The sequence below is a fragment of the Bos javanicus genome, chromosome 13, assembly GCF_032452875.1.
Source record: "Bos javanicus breed banteng chromosome 13, ARS-OSU_banteng_1.0, whole genome shotgun sequence".
Lineage (NCBI taxonomy): Eukaryota > Metazoa > Chordata > Mammalia > Artiodactyla > Bovidae > Bos > Bos javanicus.
The window spans coordinates 3,699,817-3,722,642 of NC_083880.1; the positions used below are offsets into that span (position 1 = coordinate 3,699,817).

Below are 22,826 nucleotides of genomic sequence, written 5' to 3' on the forward strand. Positions count from 1 at the left end.
AGTCTAGAGGAAATATGCAGACTAATTATTAGAATTAATAAGATTTAATATCTTTTTCAGCTGTAGGTCAGCATATAGAAATCATCTTATTATAGCAGACAGTTGGAAAATGTAATTTTTAGGAGCTGATATGTATAGCGGTAGCAATTAAAAAAAATGGGAAGTTCCTAATAGTAAACTTAATAAAGTATGCAATAAATTTATGTAGAAAATTTTTAAACTTTATCGAAAGACATTTTAAAAGTCCTTAAAAATAACTGGGAGACTTACCATGTTAAATGCATATGAAATCTCATTATCATAAAGATCTTATTTTCCCCAGCTTAATCTATAGATTGAAGGCCTTTCTAACCACAGCTCCCAACAAAGTTTTTTCCATGAAGTTTGACAAGCTAATACTAAAAGCTGTATGACAGTCTGAAGGACCAAGAATAACTCCAAGTAATTTTATGAAGAGTGGAAACTGTGTTGAGGATCAGGAGAGGAACTTGCACTACTGGATATTGGGATTTACAAATGAAGCTCAGGTAATTACCACAGTGTGCACTGACTCTTGGTCAATGGAATAAAATAACTCAGAGAGACCAGTTTATATATGACACAGCTGGCAGTTCAGATCATTGGGGACCTTCTGTTTGACTGTTCAATAGAGAATTGGGGAAACAGAGACTGTTCAATAGAGAACTGGGGAAAGAATAAAAGTGGATTCCTAATGGACACCATACACAAAGTCAATGTACATAGCATTGAGACTTGTTAAAAAATCAGATCATAAAGCAGCATTTCTAACCTGTCTCCATTTGTGTAAAAAGAGACAAGAATATGTGTGTGATTATATATCCTGAGAAAAGATCTGGAGGATATTGAAGTTAAGGTGACAAGTGACTGTCTCTGGGTGGTTGGATTTTTGCTGATTTAACCATCTCTTTATGCCTCTTTTTTGTTTCTGTTTAGTTTTTCTTTTTTTTAATACATTAAGTGTATATTACTTTTAATTAGAAATTTTTTTTCATTTTTAATTTTCTGCCTATTTGGTATCTATTTTATTTTTAGTCTTCTTTGAGATTATCTTTTCAAATTCTTCTTGGCAACTTCCAAACTGCCTCCTCCTTTCACGCACAGAAATAACATTTTCATTGTAATTTTGATTGAAATTGTCTGGCGCATAATAGTCACTCAGTACATGTTTGTTAAATAGATAAATACGGGGACAATTCACATCTTAACACTGGTTAAGACTTCCAACCAAGAACATGATATGTTACTCAAATCTTTTCAAGTCTTTTTTTTCCTAAATGTGAGCTTTTCTGTTTTCTAAAAATACAGATCTCACACCTTCATGCAATTATTGTTTTCTAAAATGGTATAATCTTTTCTTCCCCCCCCCACATTGAGTCAGACCGTTAACTGTGTAGCTTTGCCATCAGGACTTAGAAGTGTCAGAAAGATGATTAAATGTAGATAAGCATATCCTGTGTAGTGAGGTCAAGGACCGGGATTTATTTAGCTTAGAGTAAATGACTGCATTGAAACTGAATACCTGTCTCCAAGCACGTGATAGTGGCCAGCTTTCCTTCAACTCTGCTGAAGACAAGACACAGGAAAATGAACTTCAGCTAGAATGTGAGTGACTCAGATTAAAGATTGCAAACTGACAGTGTGATGCCAAAGTGGCCCTTGGGAACATTTTCTTTGGACTGTAGAATATATTATAAAACTTTGAATTCATTGCTAATTTGAAATTTTGGAGGTCTCACATGAAAATTTAGATTTCCAGCTTTTCTGGCAAGGCTTAAAATCTAGTATCCTGTGCCGGAGTTTCAGTGGCAGCTGATGGCTGGAACTCCAAAGCGACTGCCCCTCTTTAAAACAGCTGTGTGCTTTCTCCAGTTCTCCATGTCAGAACCCAGCCCTTCCTGTTATCTGCCTTGCCCTCTAAGCATTTTAGTCTGCAACCTCAGCTCCAGTGATAAAGGAAGAACTGAGTTGCCCATACACAGGCATGGCATTTTTCATTTTCAGGGTTGTTTTTAAAATGTGGTTTAAATATGGTCTGACTACTAAGCAAGAAGTGGACCAGGTGATTTCTCAAAGGTCTTTCCTGTCCTGTGAGTCTGTGATCCTGTTGGAATAGTGCCATGGTTCAAGAACTCAATGCATATGGTTGTCGAAGCTGCAGTGCGCCCATTGCAAGGCACAGAGCCCACAAAGCTCATCGTTCATCTGGTATTTCTTCATGTTGGGCATAGGAAGTTTGACAGATTTTGCAGAGGACCTGTTTCAAGAGCCTAGAGTTCAAACAACTAGCTACTTAATTTAGAAGATTTGCTAAAAGTCTGGTTCTTTTGTACATAGTTATATAAATGTGAGTGAAGGACTTTGTGAGTAACTTTAAGTTTTATAAGTATCCAGTATCACATCACTCCCATCATTACTGTGGGGCACCATTGTTTTGAATATCATTTCATCTGTGCTTGAATATCATCTAAGCACAGTTTTCATACTTAATGTTAAGGGTATATATACTCTTATAAACAAAAAAGTAGGAAAGCAGTGTGGGAAAAAAATCTGAAGTGATAATGTCTCAGTCTGTGGAAAATTCTTAAAGAGATGGGAATACCAGACCACCTGACCTGCCTCTTGAGAAATCTGTATGCAGGTCAGGAAGCAACAGATAGAACTGAACATGGAACAACACACAGGTTCCAAATAGGAAAAGGAGGATGTCAAAGCTGTTTATTGTCACCCTGCTTATTTAACTTGTATGCAGAGTACATCATGAGAAATGCTGGGCTGGAGGAAACACAAGCTGGAATCAAGATTGCCGGGAGAAATATGAATAACCTCAGATACGCAAATGACACCACCCTTATGGCAGAAAGCAAAGAACCAAAGAGCCTCTTGATGAAAGTGAAAGAGGAGAGTGAAAAAGTTGGCTTCAAACTCAACATTCAGAAAACTAAGATCATGGCATCTGGTCCCATCACTTGATGGGAAATAGATGGGGAAACAATGGAAACAGAGACTTAATTTTGGGGGGCTCCAAAATGACTGCAGATGGTGACTTCAGCCATGAAATTAAAAGATGCTTGCTCCTTGGAAGAAAAGCTGTGACAAACCTGGACAGCATATTAAAAAGCAGAGACATTACTTTAACAACAAAGGTACATCTAGTCAAAGCTATGGTTTCTCCAGAAGTCATGTATGGATGCGAGAGTTGGACCATAAAGAAAGCTGAACACAGAAGAATCAATGCTTTTGAACTGTGGTACTGGAGAAGACTTTAGAGTCCCTTGGACTGCAGGAAGATCCAACCAGTCCACCCTAAAGGAAATCAGTCCTGGGTGTTTATTGGAAGGACTGAAGCTGAAGCTGAAACTCTAACTTTGGCCACCTGAGGGGAAGAACCAACTCATTTGAAAAACCCTGATGCTGGGAAAGACTGAGGGCAGGAGGAGAAGGGGATGACAGAGGATGAAATGGTTGGATGGCATCACCAACTCAATGGACATAAGTTTGAGCAAGCTTGGGGAGCTGGTGTTGGACAGGGAAGCCTGGCATGCTGCAGTCCATGGGGTTGCGAAGAGTCAGACATGACTGAGCGACTGAACTGAACAGCACTGAACTGATGGATCTTGTAAATAATAATAGCATGTGGCCAGTGGTATTACATACAGAGTCTGTCATGTTATGGGTACTGAGGCTACAGGTAGAAAATTTGTTTTGTTTTTTTCCTCACTAAATTTCAGTTCAGTTCAGTCGCTCAGTCGTGTCCGACTCTTTGCGACCCCATGAATCGCAGCACGCCAGGCCTCCCTGTCCATCACCAACTCCTGGAGTTCACTCAGACTCACGTCCATCGAGTCAGTGATGCCATCCAGCCATCTCATCCTCTGTCGTCCCCTTCTCCTCCTGCCCCCAATCCCTCCCAGCATCAGAGTCTTTTCCAATGAGTCAACTCTTCTATGTGGTGCCCAAAGTATTGGAGTTTCAGCTTCAACATCAGTCCTTCCAAAGAACACCCAGGACTGATCTCCTTTAGAATGGACTGGGTGGATCTCCTTGCAGTCCAAGGGACTCTCAAGAGTCTTCTCCAACACCACAGTTCAAAAGCATCAATTCTTCGGCGCTCACCTTTCTTCACAGTCCAACTTTCACATCCATACATGACTACTGGAAAAACCATAGCCTTGACTAGACGGACCTTTGTTGGCAAAGTAATGTCTCTGCTTTTCAATATGCTGTGTAGGTTGGTCATAACTTTCCTTCCAAAGAGTAAGCGTCTTTTAATTTCATGGCTGCATTCACCATCTGCAGTGATTTTGGAGCCCCCTAAAATAAAGTCTGACCCTGTTTCCACTGTTTCCCCATCTATTTGCCATGAAGTGATGGGGCCAGATGCCATGACCTTCATTTTCTGAATGTTGAGCTTTAAGCCAACTTTTTCACTCTCCACTTTCACTTTCATCAAGAGGCTTTTTAGTTCCTCTTCACTTTCTGCCATAAGGGTGGTGTCATCTGCGTATCTGAGGTTATTGATATTTCTCCCGGCAATCTTGACTCCAGCATGTGCTTCTTCCAGCCCAGCGTTTCTCATGAGGTATTCTGCATATAAGTTAAATAAGCAGGGTGACAATATACAGCCTTGACGTACTCCTTTTCCTATTTGGAACCAGTCTGTTGTTCCATGTCCAGTTCTAACTGTTGCTGCCTGACCTGCATATAGGTTTCTCAAGAGGCAGATCAAGTGGTCTGGTATTCCCATCTCTTTCAGAATTTCTACAGTTTATTGTGATCCACACAGTCAAAGGCTTTGCCATAGTCAATAAAGCAGAAATAGATGTTTTTCTGGAACTCTCTTGCTTTTTCCATGATCCAGCAGATGTTGGCAATTTGATCTCTGGTTCCTCTGCCTTTTTTCAAACCAGAGAAGTTCCCGGTTCACATATTGCTGAGGCCTGGCTTGGAGAATTTTGAGCATTACTTTACTAGCGTGTGAGAGGAGTGCAATTGTACAGTAGTTTGAGCATTCTTTGACATTGCCTTTCTTTGGGAATGGGATGAAAACTGACCTTTTCCAGTCCTGTGGCCAGTGCTGAGTTTTCCAAATTTGCTGGCATATTGAGTGCAACACTTTCACAGCATCATCTTTCAGGATTTGAAATAGCTCAACTGGAATTCCATCACCTCCACTAGCTTTGTTCGTAGTGATGCTTTCTAAAGCCCACTTGAGTTCACATTGTAGGATGTCTGGCTCTAGGTGAGTGATCACACCATTGTGATTATCTGGGTCGTGAAGATCTTTTTTGTACAGTTCTTCTGTGTATTCTTGCCACCTCTTCTGAATATCTTCTGCTTCTGTTAGGTCCATGCCATTTCTGTCCTTTATCGAGCCCATCTTTGCATGAAATGTTCCCTTGGTATCTCTAATTTTCTTGAAGAGATCTCTAGTCTTTCCCATTCTGTTGTTTTCCTCTATTTCTTTGCATTGATCACTGAGGAAGGCTTTCTTATTTCTTCTTGCTATTCTTTGGAACTCTGCATTCAGATGCTTATATCTTTCCTTTTCTCCTTTGCTTTTTGCTTCTCTTCTTTTCACAGCTATTTGTAAGGCCTCCCCAGACAGCCATTTTGCTTTTTTGCATTTCTTTTCCATGGAGATGGTCTTAATCCCTGTCTCCTGTACAGTGTCACAAACCTCCATCCATAGTTCATCAGGCACTCTGTCTATCAGATCTATCCCTTAAATCTATTTCTCTCTTCCACTGTATAATCATAAGGGATTTGATTTAGGTCATACCTGAATGGTCTAGTGGTTTTCCCTACTTTCTTCAATTTCAGTCTGAATTTGGCAATAAGGAGTTCATGATCTGAGCCACAGTCAGCTCCCAGTCTTGTTTTTGCTGAATGTATAGAGCTTCTCCATCTTTGGGTACAGTATTTGGCCACAAGTAATTATTTTGCTCACAGGTTTTTTTTTTTTTTTTCTTTTTTTCTTTTTAATGGGTCTAACCAGTTTGCCCATTTGTTTTGGCATCAAATAGACATAGCTTTATTGTGACTCAGAGTCCAGTACTGTCCTTATTTAAAGACATGAAATGTTATCTCAAGGGAAATGTTTTGGAGTCTCTAAATGTCTTGGGTAATAAGTGAAATTTTTAACCCAGGACCAAATATTCCATTTACCCACCCAAATTGTTTCCCAGTTGTGGTCTTAGACTAGGCTCCTGTGTGTATTCTTAAACTTATGAAGGACTCTTGTTTTTGGTTCCCACAGAACAATTTCTTTCTGCATCCACACCCACATCAGCAGTGATGAAGGTCAGACTGAGACCCACAGAATGTTTCAGAGGGCTCCATAAAGTCTTTTCCCAAGGCCACGTGTCATACTTGGTTTGTCCTTTAAGTTCTAACAGATGGTATCAAACTCATGACTTTTCTAGCCTTGACCGTCTGATAAGGACAGGTATCACTTTCCAAATAGGCACAGTTCCCAAAGTCATGACTTATGACATCATCTCTCCTGAATGAAATAGCTTTAAAATAGATGCAGTCTCCATCTTTTAAGTATGTTCTGTGTTCTGGAGTAATCCAGCACCAAGACAGTGTCCGTACTTGATAGGTATCAGCCCCTTTCTTCATGCTGTCTTATTAAATCTTACTCAAGTCTTCATCTGGTGAGTGAGCCCTGACTCACGACCTCAGCCTGGAAACAGTCACAAGTCTGAACCGGCTCACAGGAGGGAGCTGCTGCTAGTTCAGCCAGGAGGCATCTGGTTGCCACCAAGTGCCCTTTCTTCCAGCAAAAGTAGACCAATATGAGACCACTCTCCCACCTGCTTAAGTAAGCTTACCTTAGCTGAAAGTTGAAGTATTTATAAATTTAAGGTTTTGTTTCTTTGAAATCAACTTTAGGACTAAATCTTCAAATCATCTCTGTTCTAGACTTCAAATTGTGATCACAGCTTTAGTTTAAACTTAAAATTTCCTGCAACAGCTAAAGAAGCCATCAACATTAATAAGTGGCTGGCATTCTAAAAGAGTGGATAAAAGGGAAAGAGAGAGATTATTCTAGGTGAACGAGACAAAACCAGATGCAGTGTGTGACCTTTGGTTGGATTCTAATTCAGGAGTATCAGTAATTTGGGGGACAGTTTGAGAATTTCAATGTGGACCATTTAAGCAATAATGTCATGTCAGTTACGATTATGGGATTTTGTGATGTAGGAGAATGTCATTGTCTAGGAGTCTGTATTACATATTGTGGAGTTATCTGTAAGGGTATCTATTCTGAAATGGTATATAGCAAGTGTGTATGTGAAATATGATACAATATTAACCATTATTGAGTCTAGATGGTGGGCTTTGGGTGTTCATGGCACTGTTTTTCCACTTTTCTGGGTGTTTGAAATTTTTCATGCTTGTGAGTAATGATACAAACGAAGCAGTTGTCTCGGAGAGGAGTGCTGTGAGCCACAGTAAGTCTTGCTGAGGGCTTCCTGTGGTTTGAGAGAAGGCTTTGCTGGAGGGGATTCTGAGTGGTGGGTGGAGCGTACTGTGAGTGGTACTTTCCTGCCCAGGCCCCAGGCTAGCCATCCAGGGGCTCAGCAGGTGACCCCAAGGCGGTTTCCCAGGCTCCTGTGAATTGCTTTCCTAATCACAGTGGGAGAGGGCTTCCCACCACAAGCTGGACCGCAGCTTCCCCTTGGCAGTCTTGCGGAAGCTCAGGTCACATTGGCCAGGAATCCCTGGAAAACAAGCGAAGCTGGATGGCTTTACAGTAAAAACTCCATGTTGTAGATTTGCTCTTAGCATCTTGGGATTGTGAAATATCAATATAACGACCCAAATAAACGACCACTTCCTTCAAAAGTACTATTACTCATTGGAGCCCAGTACTACTTAAGACTAATCTGCTGCCTCCCTAAGTCAGGGTGGAACTTGTTCAACTCACATTTGATTTTTTTGTTTTTTTGTTTTTCCTTTCTATTTCATAAAGTCTCTAAATTTCTAATAAAGCCAGTTGGAGCAGTTTATTTTAGACAGAATGCTAAATGAAATAGTAGCAGAACTCTGTCCTTAAAGCAGAGACCACCCTTTCTTTATCTCACAAAATGACCCCATCTCCTTTTTTTCTCGGGTTCTTGATGTTCTTTGGAGAAGAGTAGAAGGAAGTGCATTGGCAACAGGTCGGCATCTAGAACGTCACTGGGGCATTGGGAGGTTGTCTGTTGGGAGGTGGTGGGCAGTACGGTAGCTCCTTATAAAGCATGGCGCTTGGGAGGCACAGGGATAGACTTTGGGGGCTGCTGGGGAGACGCTGGCCTCTGGCTGGGACTGGACGCCTCGTACATCAAGCAGTGCAGTGTGTGTCTGTCAGTCTGTCAGTCGTGTCTGGCTCTTTGTGACCCCATAGACTGAGGCCCGCCAGGCTTCTCTGTCCTTGGAGTTCTCCAGACAAGAATACTAAATTGGATTGCCGTTCCCTTCTCCAGGGTATCTTCCCAGCCCAGGGACTGAACCTGGGTCTCCTGAATTGCAGGCAGATTCTTTACTGTCTGAGCTACCATGGGAACCCAATTATTTTTTGAAATAGACCTACCTGAAGACTACTGGTGGTAAGATGCTTCCATGATAAAGCAGTTCTCTCTCTAATCCTAGTCTCTATTTGTGGCTAAAGATAGATTTTTCAGGCTAAGGAGGACCACAGTAGCTCTCAAGAAAATAGGCATCCTTAATTGTGATTTACAAGTGCCTCTAGATTTTGGAATACCATTGCCATGTAATTTTCAGATGAAAAGGTTTATGATTTATGAAAAGGTAAAGATGAAATCACTTTATGATTTCCATTTTGCTTCTTCCTCCCAGCCCTGACCCCAGTTCTGGGCTTTTAGAGCATCAATATTGCAAGCCTGTAGCTGGTGCCCAAGAAGGGGGAAGCAGAGGGTCCCCTGGATTCTTTGCCAAGCTGCCATTTAGCTTTCAAGCATAGTGGAGCTTTGCTTGAGCCCCAGATTAGTACACAGTCTCAGAGGCCTGCTCAACTCGGTGAAATCAATGTCATTAAAGAGCAAAGATAATGCAGTCTTTATCACTGCCTGTTATCTGTGGACAAATGAAATACAGCTCCCTAAGTATGTCAATTCAGTGTATTTCAACAGCTGTGAGTTTCTTACGTATCAGAGTTAGGTTGCTGTAAGTACAGACACAAACACTTTTTGTGTTTTCTCTCTCTTCTGCTTTCTCTTTAAACAGTAAGGTTTCCCACAGCCAGTATAATTTGGACTAAGCAAGTGCAAATCTCTTTTACATGGTAAACTTACCATTTCTGTTATAGGTGTGTTCAGCAGGGTTTTCCACTAAAACCATAAGAAGACACCGGGTTAGGAAGGATTCCCTTCAAGATAATCCTGTCCTGGGGGCAGTGAGGGGAGTGGGACAGAGGAGGAAAGATTTCAGTAAACTCCACTCTCCTAATAATGTCAGTAGTAAAACAGTCAGAGTTTGACTTATGCTGCTTTATTTTCCTAGAGGGGGAGGCGGTGTATTGAGACAGCTGACCAAGCAGGATTTAGTTATCACTCAAGTGGTATCTCCAGATACCAGGCTTCCTGAACTCATACTGGAACTTTCCTAGTCAACTTCAGATTTAGCCCCTTCCTACCAATAACACTTTATTCCTGGAGAATTTGTACAGCGAAAAGAGTTTTGAGAATTGGAGCATGTTCTCTGACCCCTAATCACGTGGAACTATAAGCGTTAAAGTGTGATCCGCAGCAAAGGCAGAGTGACTTTGATAACGTATTCTTGTTGTTGTTCAGTCCTTTGCAAAATTCACATAATAAACCATTACTTTTAAAATCACTTCTCTTTGTGTGTTTCTATGTCCCTGACTACCATCCCCCTCCCCCAGCTGCAAGACAAATAAACAGATGTGGATGTCACTTCCACTCTCGCGGTGACCTAAGGTCCGAAGTATTTGTTTTAAAGCACTCAGAATAATGCCAGTGGTGTGCATATTTCATTTGACATTTTAAGCAGAAGAAAGCCACATGACCAAAATGCAATCCACTTCAAGTGTGTTAGGAAAAAACATATTTCATCTCTGTAAACCTGGAGATTATCCTGTCATAGATGTCACTGTTGTTGCGAAATCCCCACGGCTAAAGCAATTGTGTAGACAGAACATCAGGTCTGTGGTCACTGATGTTCTGGATCTTTCTGCGAGGATAACAGAAGGATACTTGAGTGTAGAACTGGAAACTTCTTTAATTGTATTTTTTATATATAAATTATTTCAAAACAAGGATCGTATTGGTCTTTGGAGAGTCCAGTGGACCTGGAGACCACCTCTTTTAACTCCTGGACCTTCCAGTTTTATGACTAAAACCCTGACTCTGAGGATAAGCGATTTGCTGAAGTTGTTTGAGGACCTGGGAACCCTCACCCTTCTTCGGTGGGCCTTTCACTTCTGATTCTTCCACCGGGTACCCAACTGTGTTTACCAGACATTTTTACTTGATCATTTCTGGAGGCTCGTTGACAGAGTGCTTTATACTTGGAGCAGAGCTGGAAGGGAGGAAAGAAGGGAGGGATGGAGAGAGGAGGGAACTATGTTGGTACTTCCCATGACTACGGAAGTTTTGTTGCTGCAGAATTTGATGATGGTAAGAGGAATGGTGATGTCTCCATCGTTACAGATGGTGGAGTGCACTCCTTCAGACCAGGTTTCTTTAGCTTAACTTTATGCTTGTGAGATTTAGTCCTGATATGGCCTCTAGCTGAAGTTCATTTACTTTTAGGGGCAGAGTAGGATTTGCACTGTGTGACTGTTACCTCCCCCACACCCCACTTTGTTTTCAATGAAAAATTCTACTTTTGATGGATATTTGCATCAGTTCCGGTTTGGGACTTCTGTGAAAAGTGCTATTCATGCACCCTGTGTTTATGCTTGAGTTCAGCTTTAGATTCTGAAAGCAGCTGTCAGTGCATGAGAATTCCTGTTAGCCCACATTCTTGCCAACAGTTGGTGTTCATGGCCTTTTCCAGTTTGGCTATTCTGGTGGTTGGAGAGTTTTTTCTGCCTCTTTTTTGGGGGGAGGGAGGGGGACTTATGTCATATTTCGTTTCATCACATCCTATATAAAGACTTTATTTGAATTAGAATAAATTATAGGCAAAACACACTCCTCTTCAAATACTTTAAACTCTTCGTTATGTGAGCTGATAAGCGTGAGCATCAGAAAGTGGCCAATGGTACAACCGCTCAGCCTGAATTAAGCATCCTACCTGAGGGCCTGATTGTTAGGCCTGTTTGGTCCGACCTCCTCAGTTAGGCCATTTTCCAGATAGAGTAACTGAGCCGTTTCAGTGATTTTCCAGATAGAGTAACTGAGCCGTTTCAGTGATTGGAGGCTGTTCCAGGTGCCGTGGCCAGGCCTCCTAGGAGTTCCTCAGGCATGTGCACCTCTTCCTCTGGAAGAGGCCTCTACAGATCCTCCTACTCTGACTCCCTAGGCAATCACTGAGTGCTCACTGGGCGGCAGGCGCTGGGCCGGGCCTGTGGGGTTCCTTCTCAGACAAGCGTTTAGTCTGATGCTGGCCTCTTTCACTTTACAGGCGTTTTCATTTTACTTTATTGCAGTATAGTTGATTTACACTGTTGTGTTGGTTTCAGGTGTACAGCAGAGGCATTCAATTATACGTATATATATACATTCTTTTTCATATTCTTTTCCATTATGGTTTATTAGAGGATATTGAACGTAGTTCTCTGTGCTATACAGTAGGTCCTTGTTGCTTATCTTTTTATATATAGTAGTGTGTATGTTAATCCCAAGCTTCTAATGGATCCCCCTTCACATTTCCCCTTTGGTAACCATAGGTTTGTTTTCAAAATCTGTGAATCTGTTTCTGTTCATAAGTAAGTTCATTTGTATCATTTTTAAAATTCGATCCCACACATGAGTGATGTATGATACTCACTTTTCAGGTTACGGCTTTAACATCACAGCCTACTTCCTAAAAAGAGGAATACGTCTCCGCTGCCTGAGGGGCTCACCAAGGACAGGTAGGAAGCCGATTTCTTGGGTCATTCTGCACAGTGAGTATGTCCTTAGAGAAGGAATGAAAATTAAGGAATGACGATTCCTAGTGGCCACATAGCCTTCATGAAACTGAAGTACTAATTAAGAGTGTTTGCAAGCGCTTGAGATTATTTTTTTCCATCTTGCTCTGTTCACTGCCTGCCTCAGTCCAGTGAGCGGGGCCATGCTCCGCCTTCCTTTCCTGCTGCCTCTTGGCACTTGAGCATCCAGAGTCACTTCAGACAGTTAGACCGCTGTCTGTGAACACTGAGGCCTTGGAGTACAGAGCGAGCGTATGTGTGAAAAAGTGTATTCCCGGCCCTGAGCTGCCAGGGCCTCTCCGTAGGTGTGTGATGGGGCCCCCTGCCCCCACGACTCCCCGAGTCAAGATGTCCACTGAGGAGATGAGGTCAAATGTGTCCAGCCAACAACAACAGAGTCAGATGCTAACAACTGCTCTCCAAGTCCATCTGAGCTTTGGAAAGAAAATTTAACTCAGCTTCCTTTGCTGATTTTAGTAAATAAGATATGAAACAGGGACATTAAAAATGAACTATGCGGCAACTATACTCCAATAAAAACTTAGGAAAAAATAAAAGCAGTAGTACTTCTGGCACCCCACTCCAGTACTCTTGCCTAGAAAATCCCATGGACGGAGAAGCCTCGTAGGCTTCAGTCCATGGGGTCTCGAAGAGTCGGACACGACTGAGTGACTTCACTTTCACTTTTCACCTTCATGCATTGGAGAAGGAAATGGCAACCCACTCCGGTATTCTTGCCTGAAGAATCTCAGGGACAGGAGAGCCTGGTGGGCTGCCGTCTATGGGGTCGCACAAAGTTGGACACGACTAAAGCGACAAAGCAGCAGCAGCAGTACTTCCAAGTAAAACACAGTATTCTAAACAAAGCAACAACAAAAAATGAACTGTGTAAAGGTTTGGTCTTGGGATCTTTGCAATTATCTGCACTTTCTTAACTTTAAGTGTCACTTGACTGTATTACTCTCACGGTGGGGCCTTCCACTCTGTTCAATCCTCTTAGTCAAATAAATCAGTTAACTTTGTATCTGTTAAAATACAGACTAGCTACCCTTCATGGTAGGGACTGCCATTGCCTAAATTTTTATTTAAATGTTCATGAAAATCTCAGTTACAACCTAAGCAGAGTGAAGGGCTTTCTGTTGATAAATACCTGGCACCAAATTGCTTAAAATCTGCTGTTCTAGCATTCTTATTTTTCAGAGGAATCATTTGATCAGATCAGATCAGATCAGATCAGTCGCTCAGTTGTATCCGACTCTTTGCAACCCCATGAATCATAGCACGCCAGGCCTCCCTGTCCATCACCAACTCCTGGAGTTCACTCAGACATCGAGTCAGTGACGCCATCTAGCCATCTCATCCTCTGTCGTCCCCTTCTCCTCCTGCCCCCAGTCCCTCCCAGCATCAGTCTTTTCCAATCAGTCAACTCTTCGCATGAGGTGGCCAAAGTACTGGAGTTTCAGCTTTAGCATCATTCCTTCCAAAGAAATCCCAGGGCTGATCTCCTTCAGAATGGACTGGTTGGATCTCCTTGCAGTCCAAGGGACTCTCAAGAGTCTTCTCCAACACCACAGTTCAAAAGCATCAATTCTTCTGCACTCAGCCTTCTTCACAGTCCAACTCTCACATCCATACATGACCACAGGAAAAACCATAGCCTTGACTAGACGAACCTTTGTTGGCAAAGTAATGTCTCTGCTTTTGAATATGCTATCTAGGTTGGTCATAACTTTCCTTCCAAGGAGTAAGCATCTTTTAATTTCATGGCTGCAATCACCATATGTAGTGATTTTGAAGCCCAGAAAAATAAAGTCTGCCACTGTTTCCACTGTTCCTCCATCTATTTCCCCTGAAGTGATGGGACTGGATGCCATGATCTTCGTTTTCTGAATGTTGAGCTTTAAGCCAACTTTTTCACTCTCCACTTTCACTTTCATCAAGAGGCTTTTGAGTTCCTCTTCGCTTTCTGCCATATGTCATCTGCATATCTGAGGTTATTGATATTTCTCCCGGCAATCTTGATTCCAGCTTGTGTTTCTTCCAGTCTAGCATTTCTCATGATGTACTCTGCATATAAGTTAAATAAGCAGGGTGACAATATACAGCCTTGACGAACTCCTTTTCCTATTTGGAACCAGTCTGTTGGTCCATGTCCAGTTCTAACTGTTGCTTCCTGACCTGCATACAAATTTCTCAAGAGGCAGATCAGGTGGTCTGGTATTCCCATCTCTTTCAGAATTTTCCACAGTTTATTGTGATCCACATAGTCAAAGGCTTTGGCATAGTCAATAAAGCAGAAATAGATGTTTTTGTGGAACTCTCTTGCTTTTTCCATGATCCAGCGGATGTTGGCAATTTGATCTCTGGTTCCTCTGCCTTTTCTAAAACCAGCTTGAACATCAGGAAGTTCACGGTTCACATATTGCTGAAGCCTGGCTTGGAGAATTTTGATCATTACTTTACTAGCATGTGAGATGAGTGCAATTGTGCAGTAGTTTGAGCATTCTTTGGCATTGCCTTTCTTTGGGATTGGAATGCAAACTGACCTTTGCCAGTCCTGTGGCCACTGCTGAGTTTTCCAAATTTGCTGGCATATTGAGTGCAGGACTTTCACAGCATCATCTTTCAGGATTTCGAATAGCTCAACTGGAATTCCATCATCTCCACTAGCTTTGTTCGTAGTGATGCTTTCTAAGGCCCGCTTGACTTCACATTCCAGGATGTCTGGCTCTAGGTCAGTGATCACACCATCGTGATTATCTGGGTTGTGAAGATCTTTTTGTACAGTTCTTCTGTGTATTTTTGCCATCTCTTCTTAATATCTTCTGCTTCTGTTAGGTTCATACCATTTCTGTCCTTTATCGAGCTCATCTTTGCATGAAATATTCCTTTGGTATCTCTGATTTTCTTGAAGAGATCCCTAGTCTTTCCCATTCTGTTGTTTTCCTCTATTTCTTTGCATTGATCACTGAAGAAGGCTTTCTTATCTCTTCTTGCTATTCTTTGGAACTCTGCATTCAGATGTTTATATCTTTCCTTTTCTCCTTTGCTTTTCACTTCTCTTCTTTTCACAGCTATTTGTAAGGCCTCCCCAGACAGCCATTTTGCTTTTTTGCATTTCTTTTCCATGGGAATGGTCTTGATCCCTGTCTCCTGTACAATGTCACAAACCTCATTCCATAGTTCATCAGGCACTCTATCTATCAGATCTAGGCCCTTAAATCTATTTCTCACTTCCACTGTATAATCATAAGGGATTTGATTTAGGTCATACCTGAATGGTCTAGGGGTTTTCCCTACTTTCTTCAATTTAAGTCTGAATTTGGCAATAAGGAGTTCATGGTCTGAGCCACAGTCAGCTCCTGGTCTTGTTTTTGCTGACTGTATAGAGCTTCTCCATCTTTGGCTGCAGAGAATATAATCAGTCTGATTTTGGTGTTGACCATCTGGTGATGTCCATGTATAGAGTCTTCTCTTGTGTTGTTGGAAGAGGGTGTTTGTTATGACCAGTGCATTTTCTTGGCAAAACTCTATCAGTCTTTGCCCTGCTTCTTTCTGTATTCCAAGGCCAAATTTGCCTGTTACTCCAGGTGTTTCTTGACTTCCTACTTTTGTATTCCAGTCCCCTATAATGAAAAGGACATCTTTTTTGGGTGTTAGTTCTAAAAGTTCTTGTAGGTCTTCATAGAACCGTTCAACTTCAGCTTCTTCAGCGTTACTGGTTGGGGCATAGACTTGGATTACTGTGATATTGAATGGTTTGCCTTGGAAACGAACAGAGATCATTCTGTCGTTTTTGAGATTGCATCCAAGTACTGCATTTCGGACTCTTTTGTTGACCATGATGGCTACTCCATTTCTTCTGAGGGATTCCTGCCCGCAGTAGTAGATATAATGGCCATCTAAGTTAAATTCACCCATTCCAGTCCATTTCAGTTCGCTGATTCCTAGAATGTCGACATTCACTCTTGCCATCTCTTGTTTGACCACTTCCAATTTGCCTTGATTCATGGACCTGACATTCCAGGTTCCTATGCAATATTGCTCTTTACAGCATCGGACCTTGCTTCTATCACCAGTCACATCCACAGCTGGGTATTGTTTTTGCTTTAGCTCCATCCCTTCATTCTTTCTCGAGTTATTTCTCCACTGATCTTCAGTAGCATATTGGGCACCTACTGACCTGGGGAGTTTCTCTTTCAGTATCCTATCATTTTGCCTTTTCATACTGTTCATGGGATTCTCAAGGCAAGAATACTGGAGTGGTTTGCCATTCCCTTCTCCAGTGGACCACATTCCGTCAAATCTCTCCACCATGACCTGCCCTCTTGGGTTGCCCCATGGGCATGGCTTAGTTTCATTGAGTTAGACAAGGCTGTGATCCTAGTGTGATTAGATTGACTAGTTTTCTGTGAGTATGGTTTCAGTGTGTTTTCCCTCTGATGCCCTCTTGCAACACCTACCATCTTACATGGGTTTCTCTTACCTTGGGCGTGGGGTATCTCTTCACGACTGCTCCAGCAAAGCGCAGCCATTGCTCCTCACCTTGGACGAGGGGTATCTCCTCACCGCTGCCCTTCCTGACCTTCAACGTGGGGTAGCTCCTCTAGGACCTCCTGCACCCGCGCAGCCACGGCTCCTTGGACGTGTGGTTGGTCCTCCTGGCCACCACCCCTGGCCTCGGGCGTGGGGTTGCTCCTCCTGGCTGCTGCCCCTGGCCTCGGGTTTGGAGCGTGGAGTATCTCCTCTCGTCGCCCCCCCTGACCTCGGACACTGGGTATCTCCTCTCGGCCTCCCCCGCTGAGCTCGAACGCAGGGTAGCTCCTCTCGGCCGTTCCTGTGCCATCGCAGTCTGGTACTCTCGGCCGCTGCCCTGACCTCGGACATAGGGTAACTCCTCTTGGTTGCCACCCTTCGGGTATGGGCTCCTCATTTGATAGAACTGGCAATTTTGAATTCTAATTCTTTTTTTAAAAAACTATTTTAGTTATTTATTTTTTTAGCTGTGCTGGGCCTTAGTTGTGGCATGTGGGAGCTAGTTTCCTGACCAGGGATTGAACCTGGGCCCCTGCTTTGGGGGGGTTAGGGAGGTCTCTTGAATTCTGGTTCTGATTCACTGATGAGCTACTGTATTTCAAGATTGTCATGTTGGGAGAGGAAGTACAAATAATGAATTCTGTGGCTTCATTTCCCTTTCCAGAAAGCCGGAAACAGACTGGTTATCACTTATCTCAATAAGATGTTCTAAGCATTAGTGAATAAATATTAACTGCTTTGTTAACTTTGTTTTTCTGCCTTTTCAGTGTCCCATCTATAGTTACCTAGCCAGATAAAGCATCCATGTAGTGAAAGTGAAAGTCACTCAGTCGTGTCCAACTCTTTGCAACCCAATGGACTATACAGTCCATGGAATTCTCCAGGCCAGAATACTGGAGTGGGTAACCTTTCCCTTCTCCAGGGGATCTTGCCAACCCAGGGATGGAATCCAGGTCTCCAGCATTGCAGGCGGATTCTTTGCCAGCTGAGCCCCAAGGGAAGCCCAAAGCGTCCATGTGGGGTCAGAGGTTAAACACACCCAAGCCCCCTGCAATGGGGGTTTCTGCCTGAGGACCAAAAGGGAGAAACAGAACAGCACGTCAGGCCCGGGTTGCAGAGACTGAGCAGCTGCACGTCTTGTGGTGAGCTGTGAAGCACCAGGGCGGGGTTCTGAGCAGGGTAAGCGGAGCTGTTGTTGAAACTGCTAACCCACTTTCCCCAAGTAGAATGAGTTGGAGGAGAGAACGCGACCCCCAAGGAGACAGCAGGTGAGGAGAGAGTGGATCCCAGAACATCATTTTGATGTAATTTAGCCTCTCCAAGTGGTTGAGGCACTGACTGTGCAGGAGTCATGTGTCTGCGTAACTGACACTTTCACGCCTGTTCTCTGTCTCTGTCTCAGGGCCCTCCCACTGACATTTCTTGTGGGCAGTGTGCATTGTATGTAAAAGGCTTCACTTTCATGACTCAGAATAATAAAAATTGGTTACATCTAAAAGGAAGGCTTTCCCTTTTAGAAACAATTAGCTTTCTTTCCGTTGTAAATACGATACATGTGTATTATACAAACACTGAGGCAGTTGTTTAGGCGCTGAGTCATGTCTGACTCTTCTGCGACCCCAAGGACTATAGTCTTCCAGTCTCCTCTGTCCATGGGATTTCCCAGGCAAGAATACTGGAGTGGGTTGCCATTTCCTTCTCCAGTTCAGCCAGTGAAGTGAAGTGAAGTCGCTCAGTCATGTCTGACTCTTTGTGACCCCATGGACTGTAGCCTATCAGGCTTCTCTGTCCATGGGATTTTCCAGGCAAGAGTGCTGGAGTGGGTTGCCATTTCCTTATCCAGGGGATCTTCCCGACCCAGGAATCGAACCCAGGTCTCCCACATTGCAGGCAGACACTGTACCGTCTGAGCCACCAGGAAGATCCAAGTAAGAAAAGGGGGAAGAGAAGACCCTCCCACTCCCCATCCCCCACCCCAGAATATTCACTGTTAACATGGGCTAAACGTCACTCCAGACATCACCCCAGAGGTCCATGGGGGCTGCGTGGATGAATAGAGATGGACAGACAGACGGAGAAGCAGGCACATTTACTATTCAATCATCCTTTCATTGAATGTTGAGGAGTCTGGTTCTGTGATTCATTTCACCTTCCCCACCCGGAAGTCAGTGGTTTTGCTTTAAGAAATTGTAATCATAGGTCGTTGCGACTGTGGTATAGTTGGACCGGCTTTCCTATTGCACATCTTTTAAAATTTATTTTATTGTTTCTGGCTGCGCTGGGTCTTTGCTGTGCGCAGTCTTTCTCTAGTTGTGGCGAGGGGAAGCTACTCTCTAGTTGCGGTGTACCAGGCTTCTCACTGCAGTGGCTTCTTTTGTGGCAGAGCACAGGCTCAGAGCAGGCTTCAGGAGTTCAGGCTTATGGACTCGAGAGCACATGCTTAGCTGCCACACCACATGTGCAGTCTTCCTGGACCAGGCATTGAACCCACATCTCTTCCATTGGCAGGCAGATTCTTAACCACTAGACCCCCCAGGGAAGTCCTTCTATTGCACATTTAACTGTTTCCTTAAGAATGATCATTAATTCCTAATCTCCAACACTGCTATTTTCATAGCCTGGTTCAGACTGGGAATTTGCCCTGCAGCCTAGGGAACCTCTCCAAGGCCAGGTGACTGAAGAGGGGAGAGGGAAACTAGCAAGAACACTGACAAGGTGTGTTTTCAGATTTCCTCCCTCTTCCTATGTATGTCTGAACACTCAGCAGTAAATGTTGATCCTGTCTCCCAAATGTGAGTCTGAACAGAAAACAGCAAACTGACCCAGGAGGAAAGCTGTGATGGCCCTGGGTGCCTGGGGCTTTCTAGGGATACCATGGTCCAGGGGCTCAGGTGGATCCATCTGCAGCCTCCTCCTCTGCCCCTGGAGCTTTGTGCTTGTCCTGTGCTGTTGATGGCAAACCCTGGAAGGAGGGGAGGGGAAAAGACACGTGTCTGATACGTACATGCTTATCAGTGTAAGGCAGAATTCTTGGACCAAGCATTTCTGTGTTCAAAGTCTTTTGATACCTCGAGTGATGTGATTTCTTTCCTTTTGTACAGAACTGCAAGTGTTTCCCGACAGGTTTGTGGTCTGTGTAAGTCAGCTTGCATTCAGTCGTGATCTTTCGGCAAGTCAGAGTGAAGATTTGGTATGTATTAAAAACTCTATAAGCAAATCTGCTTGAATGAAAAGTTACTGTAATAAATAGAACTGTTGAGCCCTCAATGCATGTTTTAAGGAACCAAAAATATCCTATTTTGCGTGATAATATTGATTCATTGATATGCTGTTTTTTTCCTGAAGACTTCTTGAGAATTTAGCGTGATCAGTAGTATAGCAACATAAAATGAGAAAGCACATACTACAAAAACCGTGAAAATGCTTCTGATAGTATTTAAATGAAATATAAAGCATTCTTTAAATGAAGTGAGCAAAATCCACATGTTTCCACTGGAAGCTTTCATTGGGGTCAGTGGCTTTTGAATTCTATTCCATGGTGAATCACTGACATTTTCATGGAAACCAGTACTTTTCCCCAATGTGCTGTTTCTTAGCTGATAGGATTTGTTTTCCCTCTCTTTTCTTGTGCTCAATTTTGAGCTCCGTCAATCTTATTTCTGTTTCAGCAGAGCTCTTTATGCAGACAAGTAGATTCTGAAAATTCACTCCTAATGTTATAGCTTACAGCCTTGTCTTTTAAGCTTAGCACATACATTTGAGAGTCTCCGTGGGGTGTGTGTGTGTGTGTCTTGCTGCAGTCACAGCCCAATCTGTCTGAGCTTACCTCTGTACCAATTTTTGTTTTTCATATTTTTGGACTTGTGACTTGAAACTTTAACAAAAAGGAAAAAGCGTCTAGCAGACCTTGAACCTGGACATGATATATGTCATGATTATTATGCTTCTAAAATAATTTGTGGGGATATTAGATTACCCCTTATGTTTGTTATCTTTTAATCCATTTGAAATTTGGCCCTCATGGTCCAAAACCAGCTTCTTATCTCATCTTAAATAAATACATAAGAAAAGTGTTTTAGAGACTAGAAGGCTGAACAGAGACCCAAGAAGAGTCTTCTGAGGATTCATATTTAAATTTAGATACCTTTGTCCAGAACAGGTGAGCCCTTCAGAAAATGCAATGAGGCACTTATTCCATCTAGCAGCTAAACTCTTAAGTATACACATTAAGTGCAATAAATGAAGCACATCTAGTGACAAGTGTTAAAAGTTTATTTCAGAAGCATTTCTAGAATGTTGAATTATCTTAGTAAATTAACAAATACTAAAGTAATAATGCTGCTGGCAAACAACTGTAATGTAATATAGCTTAACTGATTCTCAGACCAATGAAAACAGTGATTTGTGGTTCGAGAAGACAATTGTACCACAAAGTATTACTGTTTTCAAATAGAATACAGAAAAAATTAGATCTTGTATGACATGTAATATTAATACTTAATATTTTAAATTATTAAGGATGAGTTACAACATCTCCATACAAATGAAATATCATCCTCCTTAGGGGCACTGGTATTTGTACAGATGTAAGCTTTCTATAGCTGCTGTCATATAAATCTTATAATCTGGAGGACTTCCTAAATGTGAAGAATTTTCATTATGAAAAGTTGACTGGTCTGAGCGTTTTGCACAAGCCAGTTCCGTTTTCTTATCTTCGAAATGTTCTGATATCCAGGGATAACACTGGTAGCTCACCAAGTCAGCTTATGAGAAAAGTGCCATTTCCATCTTGAGGCTTTTTCACTGTTTTGCATGCTTCCCTTTAGCTGTGGTCAGCCTTCAGCTTCCCTTGTCCTCACCTCTGACCATCCTTCACATGCACACTTCCCTCGGTCAGCTAATGCTGGGCACTGACGGGGCAGCTTCAATCCCTGGCACCTCCGAGCCCCTCTCTGTGTGTCCAGCCCACCTGTGCAGCCCCTCTTCGTGGTCCTGTCCCCCGTTTCCTTTCAGTGCCTGCTCCAGGAATAATAGCACACCCAAGTCAAGCAGGGGGCCCTGTCACCCACAAATGCCCCATCCAGCCAAGACCCTAGTCCTTCCGTCCCAGGTGCCTCCGAGTCAGTCCTCCCTGACGCTTGGCCTCTGCAGAGCCCTCCCGTCCTGTCCCGGCTACGTGAAGATCAAAGAACACCTTTCCCTGCCAGGATGGCCTCCTGCTGGTAGACGCCTGTGGGGTCTGGCCCTCCTCTGACTAGCCCTTGAACTTCCTTTGTCCCTTAAAGCTTTGGATCATTTTATCCGTTCACAGGGGCACTCGCCCCAGGGCCAGATCCATCTCCTTTCTCTCAGTAGTTACTTTCCAGGAACTAGGGGAGGCCTGGGAGTGGGCTTCCTGACTGGCGTATTGGAGCCGTTTTGGGGAAGAACATCAATCATTTGTCGGGTAACTGTTGACTTCGCTCCCTCTTCCCCAGCTGCAGAAGTGGCGGGGGAGAGTGGGCACCGGGCAGAGCCTGGCCGCCTTACTTGTGCTGTGGCCCCAAGTAGAGGTTGCTTCCTCCTACCCCTTTCCTCTTTTCCTATCGGATCTTCAGTGTTGAAGTGATGACTGGCTGGAAAACCTGGGAGCGTCTGTTTAGAGCTGCTCCACCTGGATGCAGGGCAGCCCAAGAGAGCAGCCGTGCCAGACGAAGGAGCGCCCAGGGAGCGCCCCATCTTTGGGGGCCGAGTGAGTGCAGCCACGCCGCTGCCCAGCACTGGGAAGGTCTGTCTCCCGCCCTGCACGAGGGCCCCATGCGGGGAGGCGCTCCGTGTTGCAATAGCTCTGTCCCGAGTGCCCTCATGCCAGGGATGTGGGAATTGTGCTGTGTACTTTGGGAAGAAAGGGCATGATTACGGGATGAGTCACTGTATTTTTCTTACTACAGTTTCTCATAAGAAATCTCGAAGCCCTTATAGTCTCAGTTTTGGAACTATTGCTAAAAGTGGGTCCTTTTGCAGTTTTTACCTTTAGTTTCAAAGTTTTGCTTTTCCCCCACCTTCTTTTTCTTAAAAATATGAACAGCAGGAAGCTCAGCAATGTTGTCTTGCATATTTACAAACCCAAGTCCCTGTGTCAAGACTGCTTTCTCTGATGTAAAGCCTGGGAACCTTTGGGAAA

The 22,826-nt window shown here is 43.3% G+C and overlaps 1 protein-coding gene across 1 annotated transcript in view; it reads left to right on the forward strand.

Moving 5' to 3' along the window:
* The window catches only part of SLX4IP (SLX4 interacting protein), a 212,998-nt gene that overhangs the window by 168,839 nt on the left and 21,333 nt on the right, over positions 1 to 22,826 (forward strand). Inside the window, 2 exon segments of the mRNA XM_061435611.1 lie at positions 11,993 to 12,070; positions 19,765 to 19,853. Coding sequence (XP_061291595.1) covers positions 11,993 to 12,070; positions 19,765 to 19,853 — 167 coding nt within the window.